This window comes from Sturnus vulgaris, chromosome 9 (genome assembly GCF_052056855.1).
Source record: "Sturnus vulgaris isolate bStuVul1 chromosome 9, bStuVul1.hap1, whole genome shotgun sequence".
NCBI classification, from domain to species: Eukaryota; Metazoa; Chordata; class Aves; order Passeriformes; family Sturnidae; genus Sturnus; species Sturnus vulgaris.
The window spans coordinates 24,676,897-24,693,023 of record NC_142251.1 but is presented as its reverse complement, the minus strand read 5'-3'; the positions used below and the strand labels follow the sequence as shown (position 1 = coordinate 24,693,023).

The 16,127-nt window shown below is 41.9% G+C and overlaps 1 protein-coding gene across 1 annotated transcript; it reads left to right on the top strand.

Moving 5' to 3' along the window:
* The first annotated feature begins 2 nt into the window (after positions 1-2).
* Positions 3-14,597, top strand: TRMT1L (tRNA methyltransferase 1L). Its single transcript, XM_014886737.2, has 16 exons — positions 3-209; positions 2,674-2,826; positions 3,680-3,742; positions 4,448-4,561; positions 5,505-5,569; positions 5,916-6,045; positions 7,510-7,630; positions 8,048-8,127; positions 8,318-8,564; positions 9,227-9,439; positions 10,211-10,401; positions 11,679-11,757; positions 12,443-12,609; positions 12,804-12,863; positions 13,183-13,309; positions 13,432-14,597. Exons 1-16 carry the CDS (start codon positions 80-82, stop codon positions 13,745-13,747), a joined length of 2,256 nt encoding a protein of 751 aa, XP_014742223.2. The 5' UTR covers positions 3-79; the 3' UTR covers positions 13,748-14,597.
* The last annotated feature ends 1,530 nt before the right edge of the window (positions 14,598-16,127 follow it).

The window sequence follows — 16,127 nt, the reverse complement described above, 5'->3', positions numbered from 1 at the left end:
CGGCCCGGGCGCGCCTGGGAAGTGTAGGCGGAGCGGGCCGGGCGGGCCGCACTCAGTGTGCGGACTCCGCGGCGGGAACATGGCAGCACTGGAGGCGGCGGAGGCCGCGCTGGGGCGGCGGCAGGAGCAGCAGCAGGCGGAGGAAGAGGAAAACCACGAGCACGACCATGGCCTTGACCATGAAGGCGGCGGCGAGCTGGCGGCGTTCAGTGAGAGCGGGCGGGGAGCAGGCGGGCGGGCAGCTGGGCCCTCCGTGCCGGGGCTGGGGACGGGCGGGTGGGCGCCATGCGGAGCCCGGGCGGGTTTGAATTTACACCCCGGGAGGATTTGAATTTACACCCTGGAGCCGATTCCTGACTCCGTCCGCCCGGGAGCCTTAGGAGGCGCAGGATCCCGGTTCTCCCGTTTTCCCAGCGCGGTGTGGGGCCACACGTGTTCCCGCCGGCCTCGCTACGCTTGAACCTGCGCTCCTATCGCTTCTTTCTTCCCCAAACCTAATGATATTTTGTCTTTGGTGATTATTTATTATTCCACGAGGTTCCATGGGGAGCCCGAAGTTCGGCGTGGGCCGCGCGGGCTCAGCCGCGCATCTGTCATCGCAGTTGTTTAAACCAAAACGCGTTTGCACCATGTGCTCAAAGCCGAGTCTGCTGCAGCAGGGAAGTTGGACCACCATGGTCCTTCCGACCTGATCCCCTCTGGGATTCTATAAACTGATTTTGCTGGACTTCAGCTCCCCAAGTGAGCCCTTTGCTGCTGCAGCCTTACGGTTCGACGGAACCGACTCTTCTAAGTATTTCTTTTTCTTGTGCACGTATACTTTAGGTTCTCTAAAGCATTATTCTGTTTGTGTGTAATCAGTGATTTCTGGTGGCCACTTAAAAAAATCCTGAGGTCTTGGATGCTTTTCTTCATCGTTCAGTGTGAAAGTTTACCTCTCTCCTTGTACGTTTACATATTAACTAGATTTTTTACATATATACATACATTATCCTTTTCAACCATTTTAACCTCTCCACGTGCTCTGAAGATGCAGACTGTCCAACTCTGCTGGTTTTTTGTCACTGCTGTGCTCTCACTATGCATTTTTTATAACTGTTTCCACTTTTCCTGCAACTAATCAATACCTGTTACAGATTTCTTATCAAACACGCTTTTAATTACTCGTTTTCTTTCTATATTTATATTAATAAAATATGTAGAAATTATCACCAGGAATCCTGCAATTTTTTAATGGAGCAGTAGGCTCCATGCAAATCTTTCTTAGGTGAGTTGTCAGTTTAAAACAGGTCTGTGAGGAACACAGCAACAATCTCTGCATAGCAGTGCACCTCCTGATAGATTTTAAGGTAGGTAGAATAATTTTACTCTCTGCTTCTGTTTCTTCAGTTTCTTGAGCCCCTGTCTTGAGGTATTCCTTCAATTTTCTCTTTCTGTTAGTTTTCATAAGAAGAGATATTTATACCCAACAGCAATGTTTAAAAAAACAAACATAAGTAGCCTAGGGGAATCTGCAGAACTGCTGTAAGATCCTTCCAGCTTGTCTTAAGTTGTGGTCAGGAATAGGTGGATCGAGAAGACTGGTGAAATCAGAGAATCGTGGAATGGTTTGAGTTGGAAGAGACCTTAAAGCCCATCTTCTACTATCCCAGGTTGATCCCTGCTGCATCCAGAGAGCAACCATACATTCCTGCATCCTCTGGAAATAGCTTCCAGCACAAACCAGTTTGTAGGTCCATTGAGGTCTCCATGAGGTGCATCCCTCATGCATGTGTTGAGATAGACAGCACGTGGTTGCCTTTTGTGCTCTGTCTGCTCATCCTGTCTGTCCCATCCACGCTGAAAAGCCTTGGCCTGCTCTGTTGCTTCTTGGTAATTGTAAAGTGATGCCAGACCTTTATTTCTTGTTACCCGTGGTTGAAACTTCACTAGTCCCACCTGTTCCCTGGAATCTTACTGGAAGGAGGACAATATCTATAGATTTACATGGCTTTCTGAATCCTTTCCTAGTGCTTCTTTATGTCCCTTGGAGAGGGGTCCATAGGAACACACCTTCTGGGGATTTCTACCTCTTACTTCAGTTATTTTTCCCGGATGTGACTATTCTCGTCATTTTATTGCCTCATCTCTCAGCCTCTTTAAGTGCTTGAAATATTTCAAACATTTCACTAGGCCCATCAGGTACTGCCCCAGGAAGTAATTCATGTGCAAATGCTGATGGCCCCAGCACTTACCCTCATCACTGCCTCTGCTGATAGCAAATTCCTGCCTTTGTCTCTTTTATATTGTTTGAATCATGAGCTAAACTGTTCTAAACTGTTACCAAACTTTTAGCTGCCAGTAAATTGTTAGGAGAATTTGGAGCTCCTCCTTGCCTTCGTTGCCTTGGTTCAGTGCATCCTGCCTGAAAATAACGTGTCAATGTTATTTTGTTCACCTTAAACATTTGATGCTGATGTGTGAATAGTCATTTCAGCTGTCCAGGCTGACGTTGCTCCACAATGGTTTCCAAGGACAATTGAAGTGAAAATTCATCTCGTACTATTTTCCTACATCATTTTTTTTCCTCGTTCCTGCTTGTAGTCAGCACCAGATTATTGGAAACAAATGAACATGTTTGTATAGTTCAGTTACATCAATGACACTTTTACTGGGCTTTTGTTTGGTTTTAAGATGGTTTGATGGCCTCTGAAAAAGTGAAAAGCAACAACATTGATGTGAAAATTCCCGAGTCAGAATTGGAAGCTGAAGAAAAAGGAGCAGAGGAAGAACGCCCAAAGGAATCTGATAGCAACATTTTGGATGTATCATCTGATTACCCAAGAGGTTTGCTAATAAACTCTTAATATTTGTGTCATGTGCTGGAAGAAAGGTAGAAATACTGGGTAAAAAGGGAGAGGTAAAGGGAATGTGTGAAATCTTATTTTAAAACTAAACTCTGTATCTTGACCATGTGGATCAGTTGCTTTGTCTGGTATAAGAAAACCTGAGGATTTATCCTTGTAAAGCTTAAAGTTGCTGCAGAATCTGTGTTACAGTGGACTGGGATGTTCTGTGTGCTGGAATAAATAAAGCAGATTTCAACCTAATTTTCTTGGTATTGGCAAATTCTGACCAATAAGTTGAAAAATCAGATGGTACATTTAAAGGTTAAACTGTTTACTAAGGGAAAGAAAAAAATGGTAGAAATAAATGTATCCTGGCTCCACAGTGAATAATTGTTCTTAAATTTGGTCCTTATAGTTCAACTTATAGTCCTTATATATCAACTTATAGTTGATACTTAATTTTGCCAGTCAGTTCTTTTTTGCATGATTTGCATTCACTAACAATGCTGAGCAGTAAAACCAGGTGTAAAGGGAATGTGACTTGATCTTTTCAGCTGGTTTTTTTCAAATGAGGGTATTTCTATCTTAGGAAGTTTGTGTGTCAGTATTAAAAGGAAGTAGGAATATATGAAAATATATGGATCTTACTAAACAGCCATTGTGGGGATAATTTTTGCAGTCATTCCTGCTGCCATGGGAGTAAAAGGACAAAAACAAGTATTGCACTTGCTGCTACAGTCATTCTCTAACAGTGCTAGATTTGAAATGTTGCATAGAAAAGTAGCAGTAAACTAAAAGCAATTTTTAAACTAAGAATATTTAACTTCTAAATATTTTTGGGTTTTTTTTAGACAAACATATTTCAATTCAGAGACACCTTGCTGATCTAGAGAAACTGGCTGACTTGAGAGAAGGTGAGTTTTCCACAGCAGTGTCCCAGAACACAGATATTTGTGTTACAGGTATTTACATTTTCCTTTAGATTTTATCTTTAACACACTACATATATTTATGATAATTAAAGAGGAGGGGTTTTGTAAAAAAGAGCTTTATGATTTCTTCTCTTGTTCTGCTAAATTCTGCCTGGGTGGTTGTTTCTGTAATTATTTTGTATTTTTTAAAATTATTTTATAAAAGATACGTTGCCTTTTTTGCAGTTTAAATAGATACCATCTGCTTGTTTTGTCCAAAAGATCCAGGAGTTGAAACAACAAAGTCTTGTTCTAACCTCTTGATTTGTTGGGGTTTTTGGTTTGGTGGGTTTTTTTTAACATTTCAAGTCTGTGCATGTCATCTGTAAAGTTCTGTTGTTCCTCAGTACTTCTCAGAAGTTTCCTTAGCCTCATCGTGCTGGAGTGAAAAATACTAGAAACCAAAACCCAAAGGTAGTAAAAGTTAATGAGTTTTAAAGTTATAGTGATTTTGGTCTATATTCTATGGAGCAGAAAGAGGCAACCCATAAATGTGAAGTTTGTGCATGAAATAGGATGTTCCCTGAGGATGTAATCTCTAACTCGTGTTGATTTTGCCTTCAGCCTTTTTTCCCTTGGCCTGCATCTCAGCTAACACAAGTGATAACTGTATTTCATGTTTCTCATAGTTTTTAATTGTATTTTCAGATAAAAGGAAGCCTTGTCCATTGTGTCCTGAGGAGAAATTCAAAGCGTGCTATAGCCACAAACTCCATCGCCACTTGCAGAATTTGCACTGGAAGGTTTCTGTTGAATTTGAAGGTAATGGCATAGTAAATACTATTGTAAAATTGTGGGTATGTTCTGTGTTTCATCTTTCAAAATTCCTCTTGACTTAAGCATTTTGTTACCAGCTCTGAATTAGAACCATATTTTGATAGAATGAATTTTGAGGTGAGATGTAACATGTAAATGTGGAATTACTCTGTTCTTCTCCAGCCAAAATGGTTACAATTGTGCATTTTTTCTTTAGAAAAACACTAATAAGTGCTTGGCAGTTGAAAATTACCATAAAATTTAAAATATGTGTTTAATGAAAAATACTTCAATGAAAGTTTTAGTTATATATTAATAATAATCAGACACACACTCATGGTCAGTTTTGGTGGATCATAGATTCCATGGGTTCTGATAAACACTTGAAATCTTTATGTAGTTTCAGTATTTAGTAGCTTTAATTGCTTTCTTAATCAACTCTGTGATCTGCTTGTAAGATGCATTAAAATTCCTGCAAGAAGTTTAGGAAGGAAAATAAAGTGAGCAGTGTGTGTTTTTTAAAAATCTAAGTGTGTGGGTTTGTGAGAAAAATGGGCAAGATAAAGTTGAACTATAAATGTTCCAACTGGAGTATGAGGTATCTCATTTAGGTTTTCTTTAACTGGAACCTATGTTTATAGGAGTCTTCACACAAGGCTTTTAGCCAGGTAACTGTTTTTGTGAAAGACTCACAGGTACTTTTGAACTGGAGATTTGGTGTAGCTTTGTAAGATGCTCAGAGACTTATTTTAATAAATTTTAAACTCTTTGCATTTTAAAGTTTAAAATGTATAATTAGCTGATAAATATCCTCGTGCAGAGAATGAATGTACCAGATAATTGGTGATGTTCCCTTGTTGCTGTCTTTTGAAATCTGAAGCGAGAGCATGTGGTGCAGGCCACAGACATACTGTGCATTTACTGTTCTGGGATGGCATTTGTTTTCCAGGGTACAGAATGTGCATCTGTCACTTATCCTGTCGGCCAGTAAAACCCAACCTTGTTGGAGATCAGGTAAAAAAAGAATCACAGAAATTCTTGTTACTGTACACAGTGGGGGAAGTGGGGGACTGAGGGGAACTTTTGAGATGTGTTTGGAGACTAAACAGATCTTGCTCCTCTGTGTGTGGTGCCAAAGGCTTGTTGGTCCAGGATGTGTGATAGAAGCTTTGGGTAACTGCATGTGGTTGTACAGCTCTCATTGTGGGGGGCAGCTGCCTGGATCAGCTCTGGCTGTAGATTCCAGACATTTTGAGTGGTCTAGAGGTAACAGACAGATGAGTTCCGTATGCCTGTGTTCAGTTCTACTTCAACCATATTTTATGTGTTCTGAAACTACATCAAAGACTCTATTTTATAGACATTGTCCAAGATGGGAGCTCATTACCACTGTATCATCTGCTCAGCGACTATAGTACGGAGAACTGACATGATAGGTCACATTAATCGTCATGTGAATAAAGGAGAGACTGAGTCAAGGTTTATCACAGGTGAGCTCTGACTGATATGAAACATTCAGTCTTTTTCTGTCATATACCATGTGCAGTAACTGTGATAAAGGGTGGTGGACACAGGAAAAATGCAGAAACAGAGTTAGCCTTTCTAATTAAAAATCGACCCTTAATATTTCAGAACTTTGGTTTCATCAGAAGTGTAGCAGAGTTGTGATTTAGTCTTTCATTGACCAGTTCCTGTGTTCTTATTGAGATAACTAGTACTCCCCTCACCCTTAATGTGTTAAGTACCAGCTTGTGTGTCTCTAAAAGAGTGAGGGACATGGCATCCATAGAAAAAAGTCTGAAGTAAATCTTTCTGCAAATCCTTTGTTTTTTATCCAGACTGCACCAGCCCGGGTTCCCTAAACAAGGTGATGTTTTTTCAGTCCCAGAGAGTCGTGATAGAGGTGTCAGTAGTTTTTCAGTAAATTACGATTCTACCTATGTCCAGAATGAGACTTTGGTTTCTAAACTTGCATAAACTAGGTTAAAAATATTTCTAAATAACTGGAATGTGAGTAGTTTGATGCCTGGCCATCAGTCTGCATGTCTGAAAAATGATAGTAGTACCATATTCCATATCTTTATAGATTTTTATGCTGTGAAATACATTGATCACTGTGTGCTTGCATTGAGAGCTGTGAGTAAAGAATGGCCCATTTAGCATTTTTTAACAAAAGGCATGAGGGGTTTTTCCTCACAGGGGGAGGAGAAATCCTGAGGTTTTGTGATCTGTAGGCACTTGGCAGCTCTTGATGGCCCTGAAGGTGGAGCAGATACACCATGTGTGTGTTTGGAAGGTCTGGGAGAGGCAGGGTGAGCCCTGGAAGGTATCCAATTGATAGAAATTTTTCCTGGCTGTTCCTAGGTACATTTTAGACTGGGGATGAATTGATCAGAGGAATGGTGGCCTGTGTTTACAGCTGTCAGATCTGAAAGCTTGTTTTGCCACAGACTGTTTACACAGAGCTCTGGTGCTGGAATTGTCCATGTGCTTGTGCTGTTTATGCACATTTCATGGGACTGTTCAGTAACTTAAAATAGATCAAGAATTTTCAGGGATTTTTGCAGTTCATTTAAACACATTCAGGACTATGTTAACAGGCTTTTAATTAATTGGCAATGCATTATGTTTAAACATGCAAAATAAATGAGCTAAGCCTCAGGTTCAGGAGCTGGCTTTCTTAAACTGGAGTGGATACATAAGAGTCCAACAGAGGAACGAATCTGATGTTTAATGAGAAAAAATTGTGGTAGAACATGATCCTTATTTGCCACTTTTGAGATTAGAAGATAAATTGTTGCCTGCTTCCCCCCTCACCCTTGTAAACTGGTCCATGTGCTGGTTGGATTGCAGCATAACCTAGACTTCTTGCTTTATGGGAGCAGTTTTTTTTGTGTTAATATTAATTTCAGTTCTCACTGATTCTTTCCTTCTGCCTCAATTACTTTTTTCAGTTCGTGCTCCCAAGTCTTACGAAGTGGTGAAGGAGTCGGCCACAGATGTGCAGGTTCTTCCCAATCACTCCACACCTCAGAAAACAGATTCCTATTTTAATCCTAAAATGAAACTCAACAGGTGAGAGAGCAAGGGAGTAGGAGGATGCATCAGAGGGATGGGGAGTTTGCAGTGAAAAATGTGTTTTTAAAAGCAGCCCTGCAAAATTTCTGTTCAGAGGGCAGGAAAAAGGAGTTTCTCATCAGAAAACTTCTTGACAAATAGTATTTATACCCAAGAACACTATATGTGAAATAGTGTCATTTTTGAAGTAATTAAATGTTTTCCTGTCATTATTAGATCTTACCTTAAGAATACTCAACTGTAGAATTCAACTTTTCAACATAGCTGAGGTTTTTGATTTACAGTTCTTCCCTGTAAAAGATGGAGTTTAGCTTAAACATTCCACTAAGTAACAGGTTAACGGGAAATAACTAAGGAAAAGGAAGTAAAAATATTCTCTCGACTTACAAACTGTGGCCATTTTTTATCTTGCAGGCAGTTGATATTCTGTGCCCTGGCCGTGCTTGCTGGGGAGCGCAAACCCATTGAATGTTTGGATGCTTTTGGTGCCACTGGTAAAGTCCAATTCTTTAATATTTTGGTTAATATCCAATAGGAGGAAATGGCAGAAATGCATAACTGACATACAAAAAGACAACTGTCAAAAGCTGGATTAAGGCTTTTTAAAAGGCTGTAAATAATACTAAAGTTCAGTGGTCTTCTTAAACAGTTGTCTTAATGTCCTTAAATTCTGTTTTTCCTCAGGTATCATGGGATTGCAGTGGGCAAAGCACCTCAGAAGTTCTGTGAAAGTTACAATTAATGATTGTAATGAAAATTCTGTGGCAATGATTAAGGAAAATTGTCATTTAAACAAAATGAAGGTGAAACTGAACATAAACGAAGAAGACAGTGATGAAAATGTGGGAAATGGAGAAGAAAATAGTGACACCATTGAAGTGACAAAAATGGATGCCAATGTTGTCATGCATTTGAGATCATTTGATTTTATGTAAGTATTGAATGTTTCTGTCAATTTTATGGTTTGATAGTGACACTCCCCACCACAATTCCCAGTATATGATTATTTGGAGAAGTTGGAATGATAAAAGAATCAACCAGCAGTCACTTAAAATGTAATTTTGTTACATAAACGGTGTAACAGACAGAACTTTAATCTTAAGTGTTCTAGAAAGTGCTGGAAAAATACTAGCCTTTCTGACATTCAGAATGGATTATAAGTATATGTCCAAATTTTAACCCAGGCTGGGTTATTTTTATAACTTCATTGTCTGTTTGCTGAAGGGAAATACCAAATCAGTTTTGGGGTTTTCCTTAAACTTTTTAGTTTAAAATGCTATTTGTTGCATCTCTTGTTTTTGTCCATTTTGCAGCATATTAATTTTGAGATAAAGCAGGCTGATTCTTCCGGGTTAGGTCTATAGATGCATGCATTCAAATCCTATACACGTATCAGAATAAGTGATGGGATTTTTTTTTTGTGTTATTAATGACTAATTTCCAGATCTAAGCAGTGCTGAAAGTTTTAGTCCTGTTCCTTCTTTCTGTTTTACATGTGATCATAGGGGAAGGTTATAAAACAGTGTTTTCCTCAGTGTAAAGGTAGACTCTGGAGTATTTATAGACACTCAGTGGTACATCCTTTCTTTTCAGCCACTTGGACCCCTTTGGAACTTCTGTGAATTACCTGGACTCTGCCTTTAGAAACGTGAGAAACCTTGGGATTGTGTCACTGACATCCACAGACATCAGCACCCTCTATGCCAAGGCTCAGCACGTGACCCAGCGTCACTATGGCTGCAATATTGTCAGAACAGAGTACTACAAGGAGCTGGCAGCCAGGACTGTAATTGCCTCTGTCACAAGGTACTGCTAAACCATTTCCAGTTAGGCTAAAAAATTATTAGTTAATTATTAGAAATAATTAGTGACTGGGCAAAGTGAAAATGCATCAGTAGGGTAGGGGGGTGGGATGGTAAGGTGTAAAAAAAAATAACCAGACTTGCAAACTCTCTCTATTAATTTTGCCATTTTCGAGCTCCATAGGACTTCCTAAATACAAAATTAGTTGCATGAATGGCTCCTAGCTAAGCATTTAGATAGACTTGCTTCAGTGAAACCTGATGTTCACTGTATATCCTCATACTTGAGGTTCAAAAGATGGAGTGATTACTGACTTGTGAAATCAGTTATTTGCATATAGATACTCTCAGTAAACTCAGTCTGTTAAATAAATGAAGACCTAGAACCTAATTAGAGAAAAAAGGTACAGGCAAGAGGATGGGACAACTGCTTGGGAAAGATGAGGAGGAAGTGAAATCAGCAGAGGTTTTGAGAATGCCAGAGCACAAGTGCTGACCTGAACATGTTTAGATTTCTCTTTCCTCTACCTGCACATGTCATCATGCAGGTGGCAGCTATTTCCAGCTATGATAAAAAGAAGTAAAATTGGATTTGCTTGGCCTGACAGGAAGGCCACAAAATGAGGCACTTCAGAAAGAACACTTCCTCCTGATCTCTCAGATCTTCAGTACCTCTCTCTAGGAATTGGAGGAGTGCAGCAGGTTCGGGTGTCCATGGCAGTGTTTGCTTGCTGGATTCAGTACAATTTGGTTTTTGTGTGTGTTTCTTCCCCAGAGCTGCAGCTCGCTGTAACAAAGGCATTGAAGTGCTGCTGGCAGTGGCTCTGGAACACTTTGTTCTGGTGGTGGTCAGAGTTCTACGGGGCCCAACCCCTGCAGATGATTCAGCAAGGAAGATCCGATACCTCATCCACTGCCAGTGGTGTGAAGAGAGGGTTTTTCAGAAAGAGGGCAATATGATGGAAGGTGAATGGCTTTTCTTTTGCACTTTGTCTCTCTGTTCTGTGCCTTGTTTATATTTACATCCCATTAGTAGCAGTTCCCTTGTATGTAACAATGAGTGACATGTGTGAGATGGAGAGGGCACTGTGCTTCATGGCCACGGGCTGGATTGGTTGTCTGCATGAATTTTCCTGTAAACGTACTGGATTTGTGGCACAAATTGCTCAGGTTGTGGCTGCTCCATCCCTGGAGGTGTCCAAGGCGAGGTTGGAGCAGCCTGGACTAGTGGAAGGTGTCCCTGCCCATGGCAGCGGTGGCCCTGGATGGGCTTTAAGGTCCCTTCCAACCCAAAGCATGCTGAGATTTGTTTCTGCACAGGACATCCTCCCAGCCTGCTGGAGCTGCCAGGATGCCTGGTATGTCCATGGATCTGCCACTTCAGGAAAGCCCTAGGTGTGGGGTAGCCTTTGATACTATTGGGTTCCTCCACACAGCAGCTGCTGGATAGCTTTTGGTGTCAGATTGCTTTTCTGCTGCATTTCAGTTCCTTAAAATGCAGTGGACTGAGCAGTCTGTTTTCCCCCTGCTGTTGTTAATGGGCTGTCTCCACAGACAGGTTAGCAGAGGCAGGAGACAAAAATTGCAGTCCTGGAGATGCTGGTTTGAATGAATATAAACCCTAAAACCTTCTTTTCCAAGGTAGAGGATCTTGGATAGCTTGCTGTCAACTCGTGGTGTCTTTGCCCTGCTCAGAGTCAGATGAATGAGCATGCAATGAGCCTGGTATTAAAAAATTGTTAAAAATCAGATAGAAGTTTTAAGGATGGAGATGAGTAGCTGAGTACAGTGTTATGGTAGAGATCTTAATTTGTAAATTAATTGTTTGCTTAATGCCTTAGTTGCACAGGGCTTACAAGACTCCTAGGTGGACTGTGTTTTGCAGATGTAAGTGGCTGATGTTTCCGATTTTTTTAGTTGGCATTTACAGTTAGTCTGGACAGTTGTAATGGTAGGAAGGCAGATATTTTCCTTGTTACTTGAAAGAAACATAGGGAAGTTATGTTGCTTTTTTTTCTTCAGGGTTTTAACTCTGCTTACAGATCAAGTAATCAATCACTAAGTCTCATTATTATTACAAATAAATGAGCTGCTTGGCAGAAGTTAAAAGAGTGTCACACTTCTGCTGTTGCCCTTCCAAATTCCTTACTGAAGTGAGCTCCCACTGCATCTCTGTGTCTCTGCACTAACACAGGCATGGCTGGCTATTTCCAAACAATTTAAATGCTGTTTTTCTGTTGCAGAAAACCCTTACCAGCAGCTGCCCTGTGACTGCCACGGCAGCATGCCTGGGAAGACAGCAGTGCTTCTTGGTCCTCTCTGGTAAGTTCACATCACAGGACACATTTGGGGAGTCACTCTGGGTCCAGGATCACAGAAGCTCAGCTGTTCATACCATAACAATTTTTATTTTAGCACTATAAAAGGAGGTACAGCAACCAGGAGGAGCTGAGGAAACCAAGTGTGGATTTGAATTTAGTGGGGTGTTCAATTTTCCTTTCATTCAAACCAGTTAATAAATAGTAACACCTCTTAAATTTCACATTTAGTGCACTTATGGAATATGTCCTGCACAGGAGAACCTGCCTCTGGGTTCCTCTAATTGCCAAATATTAAGTTTGTTACTCTATACTTGTGGAGAATTTATTGAATAAATCATTATATGTGCTGATGGTAAAAAATACTACATTGCTTGTTAATTAATATTTGTAGAAACAAGAATAAATGTTCTTAAGTCTTTTAGCCATTTCAAATCAGTATTAAAAATGGTTGGCAATCAATAGTAACTTTCCTGTGGAGGTTGAATGACTTTCTCAACATCATAGGGTAGAAATAAAATGAGTGTTCTTGAGATCTTGATTTTTTTTTTTTAATATCAAGACCAGTGTTGCTATCATTGCAAAAAAAATCAGTTCAGTGTAACATAATTGCTAATCAATTTGGGCAAGAGAATTTTGGAACAGCTTCCACTAAGAAGTCTTAACTTCTGACTTTTCTTGTTTCATAGGTCAGGAGCTCTCTTTAACACTGGATTCCTCAGGAGGATGCTCCTGGAGGCTGTGCAGTACGGCTTGGATGAAGCTCAGCCACTGCTGAAGACATTAGTTTGTGAATCAGAGTGCACAACTCCCAAACCTTTTTCTACCCACAGTCCTGGTGATGAGAACAAACAAGGTAAGGAAAGGGGCAGCCTGTGCACAGAGAGGACTGGCTTTGTGGTGATGTTTAGAGATGCTGATCTGTGGTAAGTTACTTAACAGCAGTGTATCCATAGACTTGAATGCATTATCAAATCATTGAATTATTTCCTTCTGTATAATTAAAGCATTTTGCAGTAGAATTAATTTTGCCTTCTACTTGTATTCTAGAGGAGTGTGGAGTCTATATTAGAACACCAAATATTTCTACAGAATCCTACTTGGTACATGGTAAGTGGAGCATTTTGGCGTAGCTTTTTTCATACTTAACAGTACTGCACTATGGAGTTTTTTCCCACCCAGTACAGATTTTATTTTATCTTTATCCAGAATCATATTTATTGGTAAAATATGAAGGTCACTTTAATTTACTTGTTACAACTGGCCTGTTGATTAAATTCAGGCCAGATTTTACCATTGCAAACACTGGCTTACAAAAGCAGGCACACCCCTAAAGTTGCTGTGTGGCTTTGTTTTCTGTGCACTGTCTGAGGCATTTCTGGGGTGCCTGTGAGTGCTGAGGGGTTTCTGTGGCCTTGTTGTGGTGCAGGGAAGAGGAAAAGCGAGGAGGTGTTGCGCGGCACAGCGAAGCGGCAGCGGGCCGAGCACAGCGCCGAGCACCCCCCGTTCTACTACAACATCCACCGGCACAGCATCAAGGGCATGAACATGCCAAAGTAAGTGTGGGCTCACCGTCCAGCCTGCTCTGACACTGACACACAGCGTGTTCTGAGTCAGCCCTGTCAGCACCACGTCTGTTCTAAATGCGGGCCTTTGGTTTTGCTGCGTTTCTTCCCAGGTTAAATAAGTTCCTGAACTACCTGTCAGAGGCCGGATACCGCGTGAGCAGAACCCACTTCGACCCCATGGGAGTCCGCACCAATGCTCCCCTAGTCCAGTTCAAGACTATTCTCATGAAGTACAGCACTCCCACCTACGTGGGGGCACAGGCAGAAGGCCCTGTTCACCTCCCTGGAGAGATCCAGATGGGAGAAGAGGTTCCAGCTGCTGCAGCAATCAAGGTAGAGGAGGCTGATTTAGCAGAAGATGATAAATCTGGAGTTTCTGCTGCCATGTTCACACAGCCCTACCCCACTCACTGTGCTGCTGATTAATGCAGATGGGTTTGTTCATCAGGATGTTACAGACTTCCAGTACACCCTGTTCCAGTAAGCCACTCCTTCCTCCCAAGTTGGAGTTTTACCATTTTGACCTGCCTGTTGTACTTTGAAGGGACAGTTTAGACTTAGGTAGCAGAACTTAGCCCTGGTCCCAGCATGGCTGTGGTCACAAAACCAGCATTGTAGGAAGGCTGTGGAGTTACCTGCTGTTACACTCACCTCCTTTTCACACTGAGGCATGGAGGCTGCTTCCCAGTCTGTCCAAGCCTTACTGCCAGCCCAGCATCCTGGAATGGGGACCGGGCCAAAAGTGTTCAGCATTCTGGAATATGAAATTATTGTGAAACAGCCTATTCCTAAAATGCATCATTCCTAAAACCTGGCCAGCTATGATCCAGAAAGAGAGCATGTTAAGGTAAGGAAACAGCACAGGATAAAATGCCCTCTGAGTTAAAGCCAGGCAGTCCTGCCTGGGTGCAGCTGTAGCTCTAGGCTGCACGTTACTCTGCATTCAGGTGTGTTTCCAGGGTTCTGCCTCCAGGCAGGAGCTGATCCCAGGAAAACCGGATGGAGCGGTGACACGGCTGCTACCGAACTTGCATTTGTTACTGAACCGTAGTGAATTGTGTAGTCACTCTAGGTAGTTGTCTGCTCAGAGCTTACAGTGGTTGTGTGCTGCAGAAGGGTACAGGGACAAGCGACTACAATGGATGTTCAGGTGAAGTTTTGTGGTGACTTGTCAATAGTAACTCTGAGCTAAGATCTCTTCTGTGAACGAGCAAAGCTGCCAGGTGTTGGCAGTTCTGGTTTCCTTAAATACATGGCAGCATTCCAGCCAAACGAGCTTGCCTTTGTCCTTTCTTTCCACCACACTTAGTTCTGGTATCTCTGTGTATTCCATTTGACCAGCTGTTACAGCAGTGCCTGTTTCTCACGAGTTTGGTGTTCAGCCTAGCCCCCGGTGTCAGGTTTATCTAAGAGCAGAATATGAGGGGTTTTCCTTACCCATGTCTGAAACTTCACAGTAGCAGTAACATGACTAATACACTCCTGATGACACAAAACATGCTATGCTTCTGTCAGGCCAGAAACTGCTGCCTCTTCCACTCTTTTCAATTCCAGATTGCTTTGGTGGAGAGTTATTCTCTAATTTCAAAAAGGAAGAACCCACTGAAGGATCCTAGAATCAGTGACAGAGCAACAAAGTTTCCTTCCAAAATGTAGTGCTTACAGTTCTTTTCCAAAGGCCACCTGGGAGCACATTGGAAAGCTAAATAGGAGAACTTCTCATTCCCTAGTAGCATTTTTTGAGTTTTTAAGTGGGTAGAGAGTTGGCAGATATTGCTTGCAGGTAACACGCTTCAGTGTTAGTAGGCTAACAGCAGTCCTAAAGTCAGTTACCTGGGGCAAAGGATTGTTCTGATTACAGTGAAGTAGGTTAAAAAGAAAGTTTAACTGAAGCCCCTTGTGGGAAATACTTTTGATTACTCTTGCAGCTCCTTTTAAGGAGTTGAAGGTATTAAATACCTTTTCCAAGCCAAGGCAACTGTCTGGAGGGGCAGAAAAAGTGAAATTCAGACTTGTCTGTACAATCTAGGCTGTTTTCCTCTGCCAGACAAGCAGAAACTGTTGCAGTCTGGGGTGGAGGGACCAGCTGAAGGGGTGTTTGTAACTCAGGCCTCTGGAAATTCTCCTACTCAGTAGTTGTCTCTGCTGTTGACCAGGTAGGGTCAGTCCTGCCATGATGAGCTGACAGAACATTACTGTTGGTTTAAGTCTGGAGCTTGGGACATCTTGTTCCTCCTTGCACTGATCCACAGGGCCAGGTTGGCTGTTACAGGGGGAGAGACAGTGGCAAGTAGGTGAGGATAATGCAGGAGGTGGTGGCAAGGTCACAGCTCATTCCCTGTCAGTTCTTGGAGCAGCCAGTACCTAGTGCTGTGCCATGCACCAGTGACAGACCTTCAGCAGATTTTTGCTGGACCAAGGTGTTTCTGCAAGTGGCTTGTCCTGAATAGAAAATCTCAACTGATCAACTGCTGGAAGCCTGAGGGAAATCAGTGCAAGGCCAGCAGCTGAACAGCAGGCTGGAGAATAAATGCCATACGAGGACATATGAAAATTATGCTGTAGTATGATCCAGTTACCAGTATGGGCAGTACAGTGTCACCTCTACTGCTCAGTACCTGAGGGACATATCCTCCTACCCATGGGGTGTTTCCCGTTCAGCTGCAATTAAAGGAAGCTTTCTGGGAGTTTAAGCTCTTCAGAGGCAATTTGGGTAACCAAAGGTAGCCCAGAGAGCAGCAGGATCTCCTCAGTCAGAGTGCTCATGTTCAGTCCATCTCAAGAAACCCTACTCTGGGCATACTCG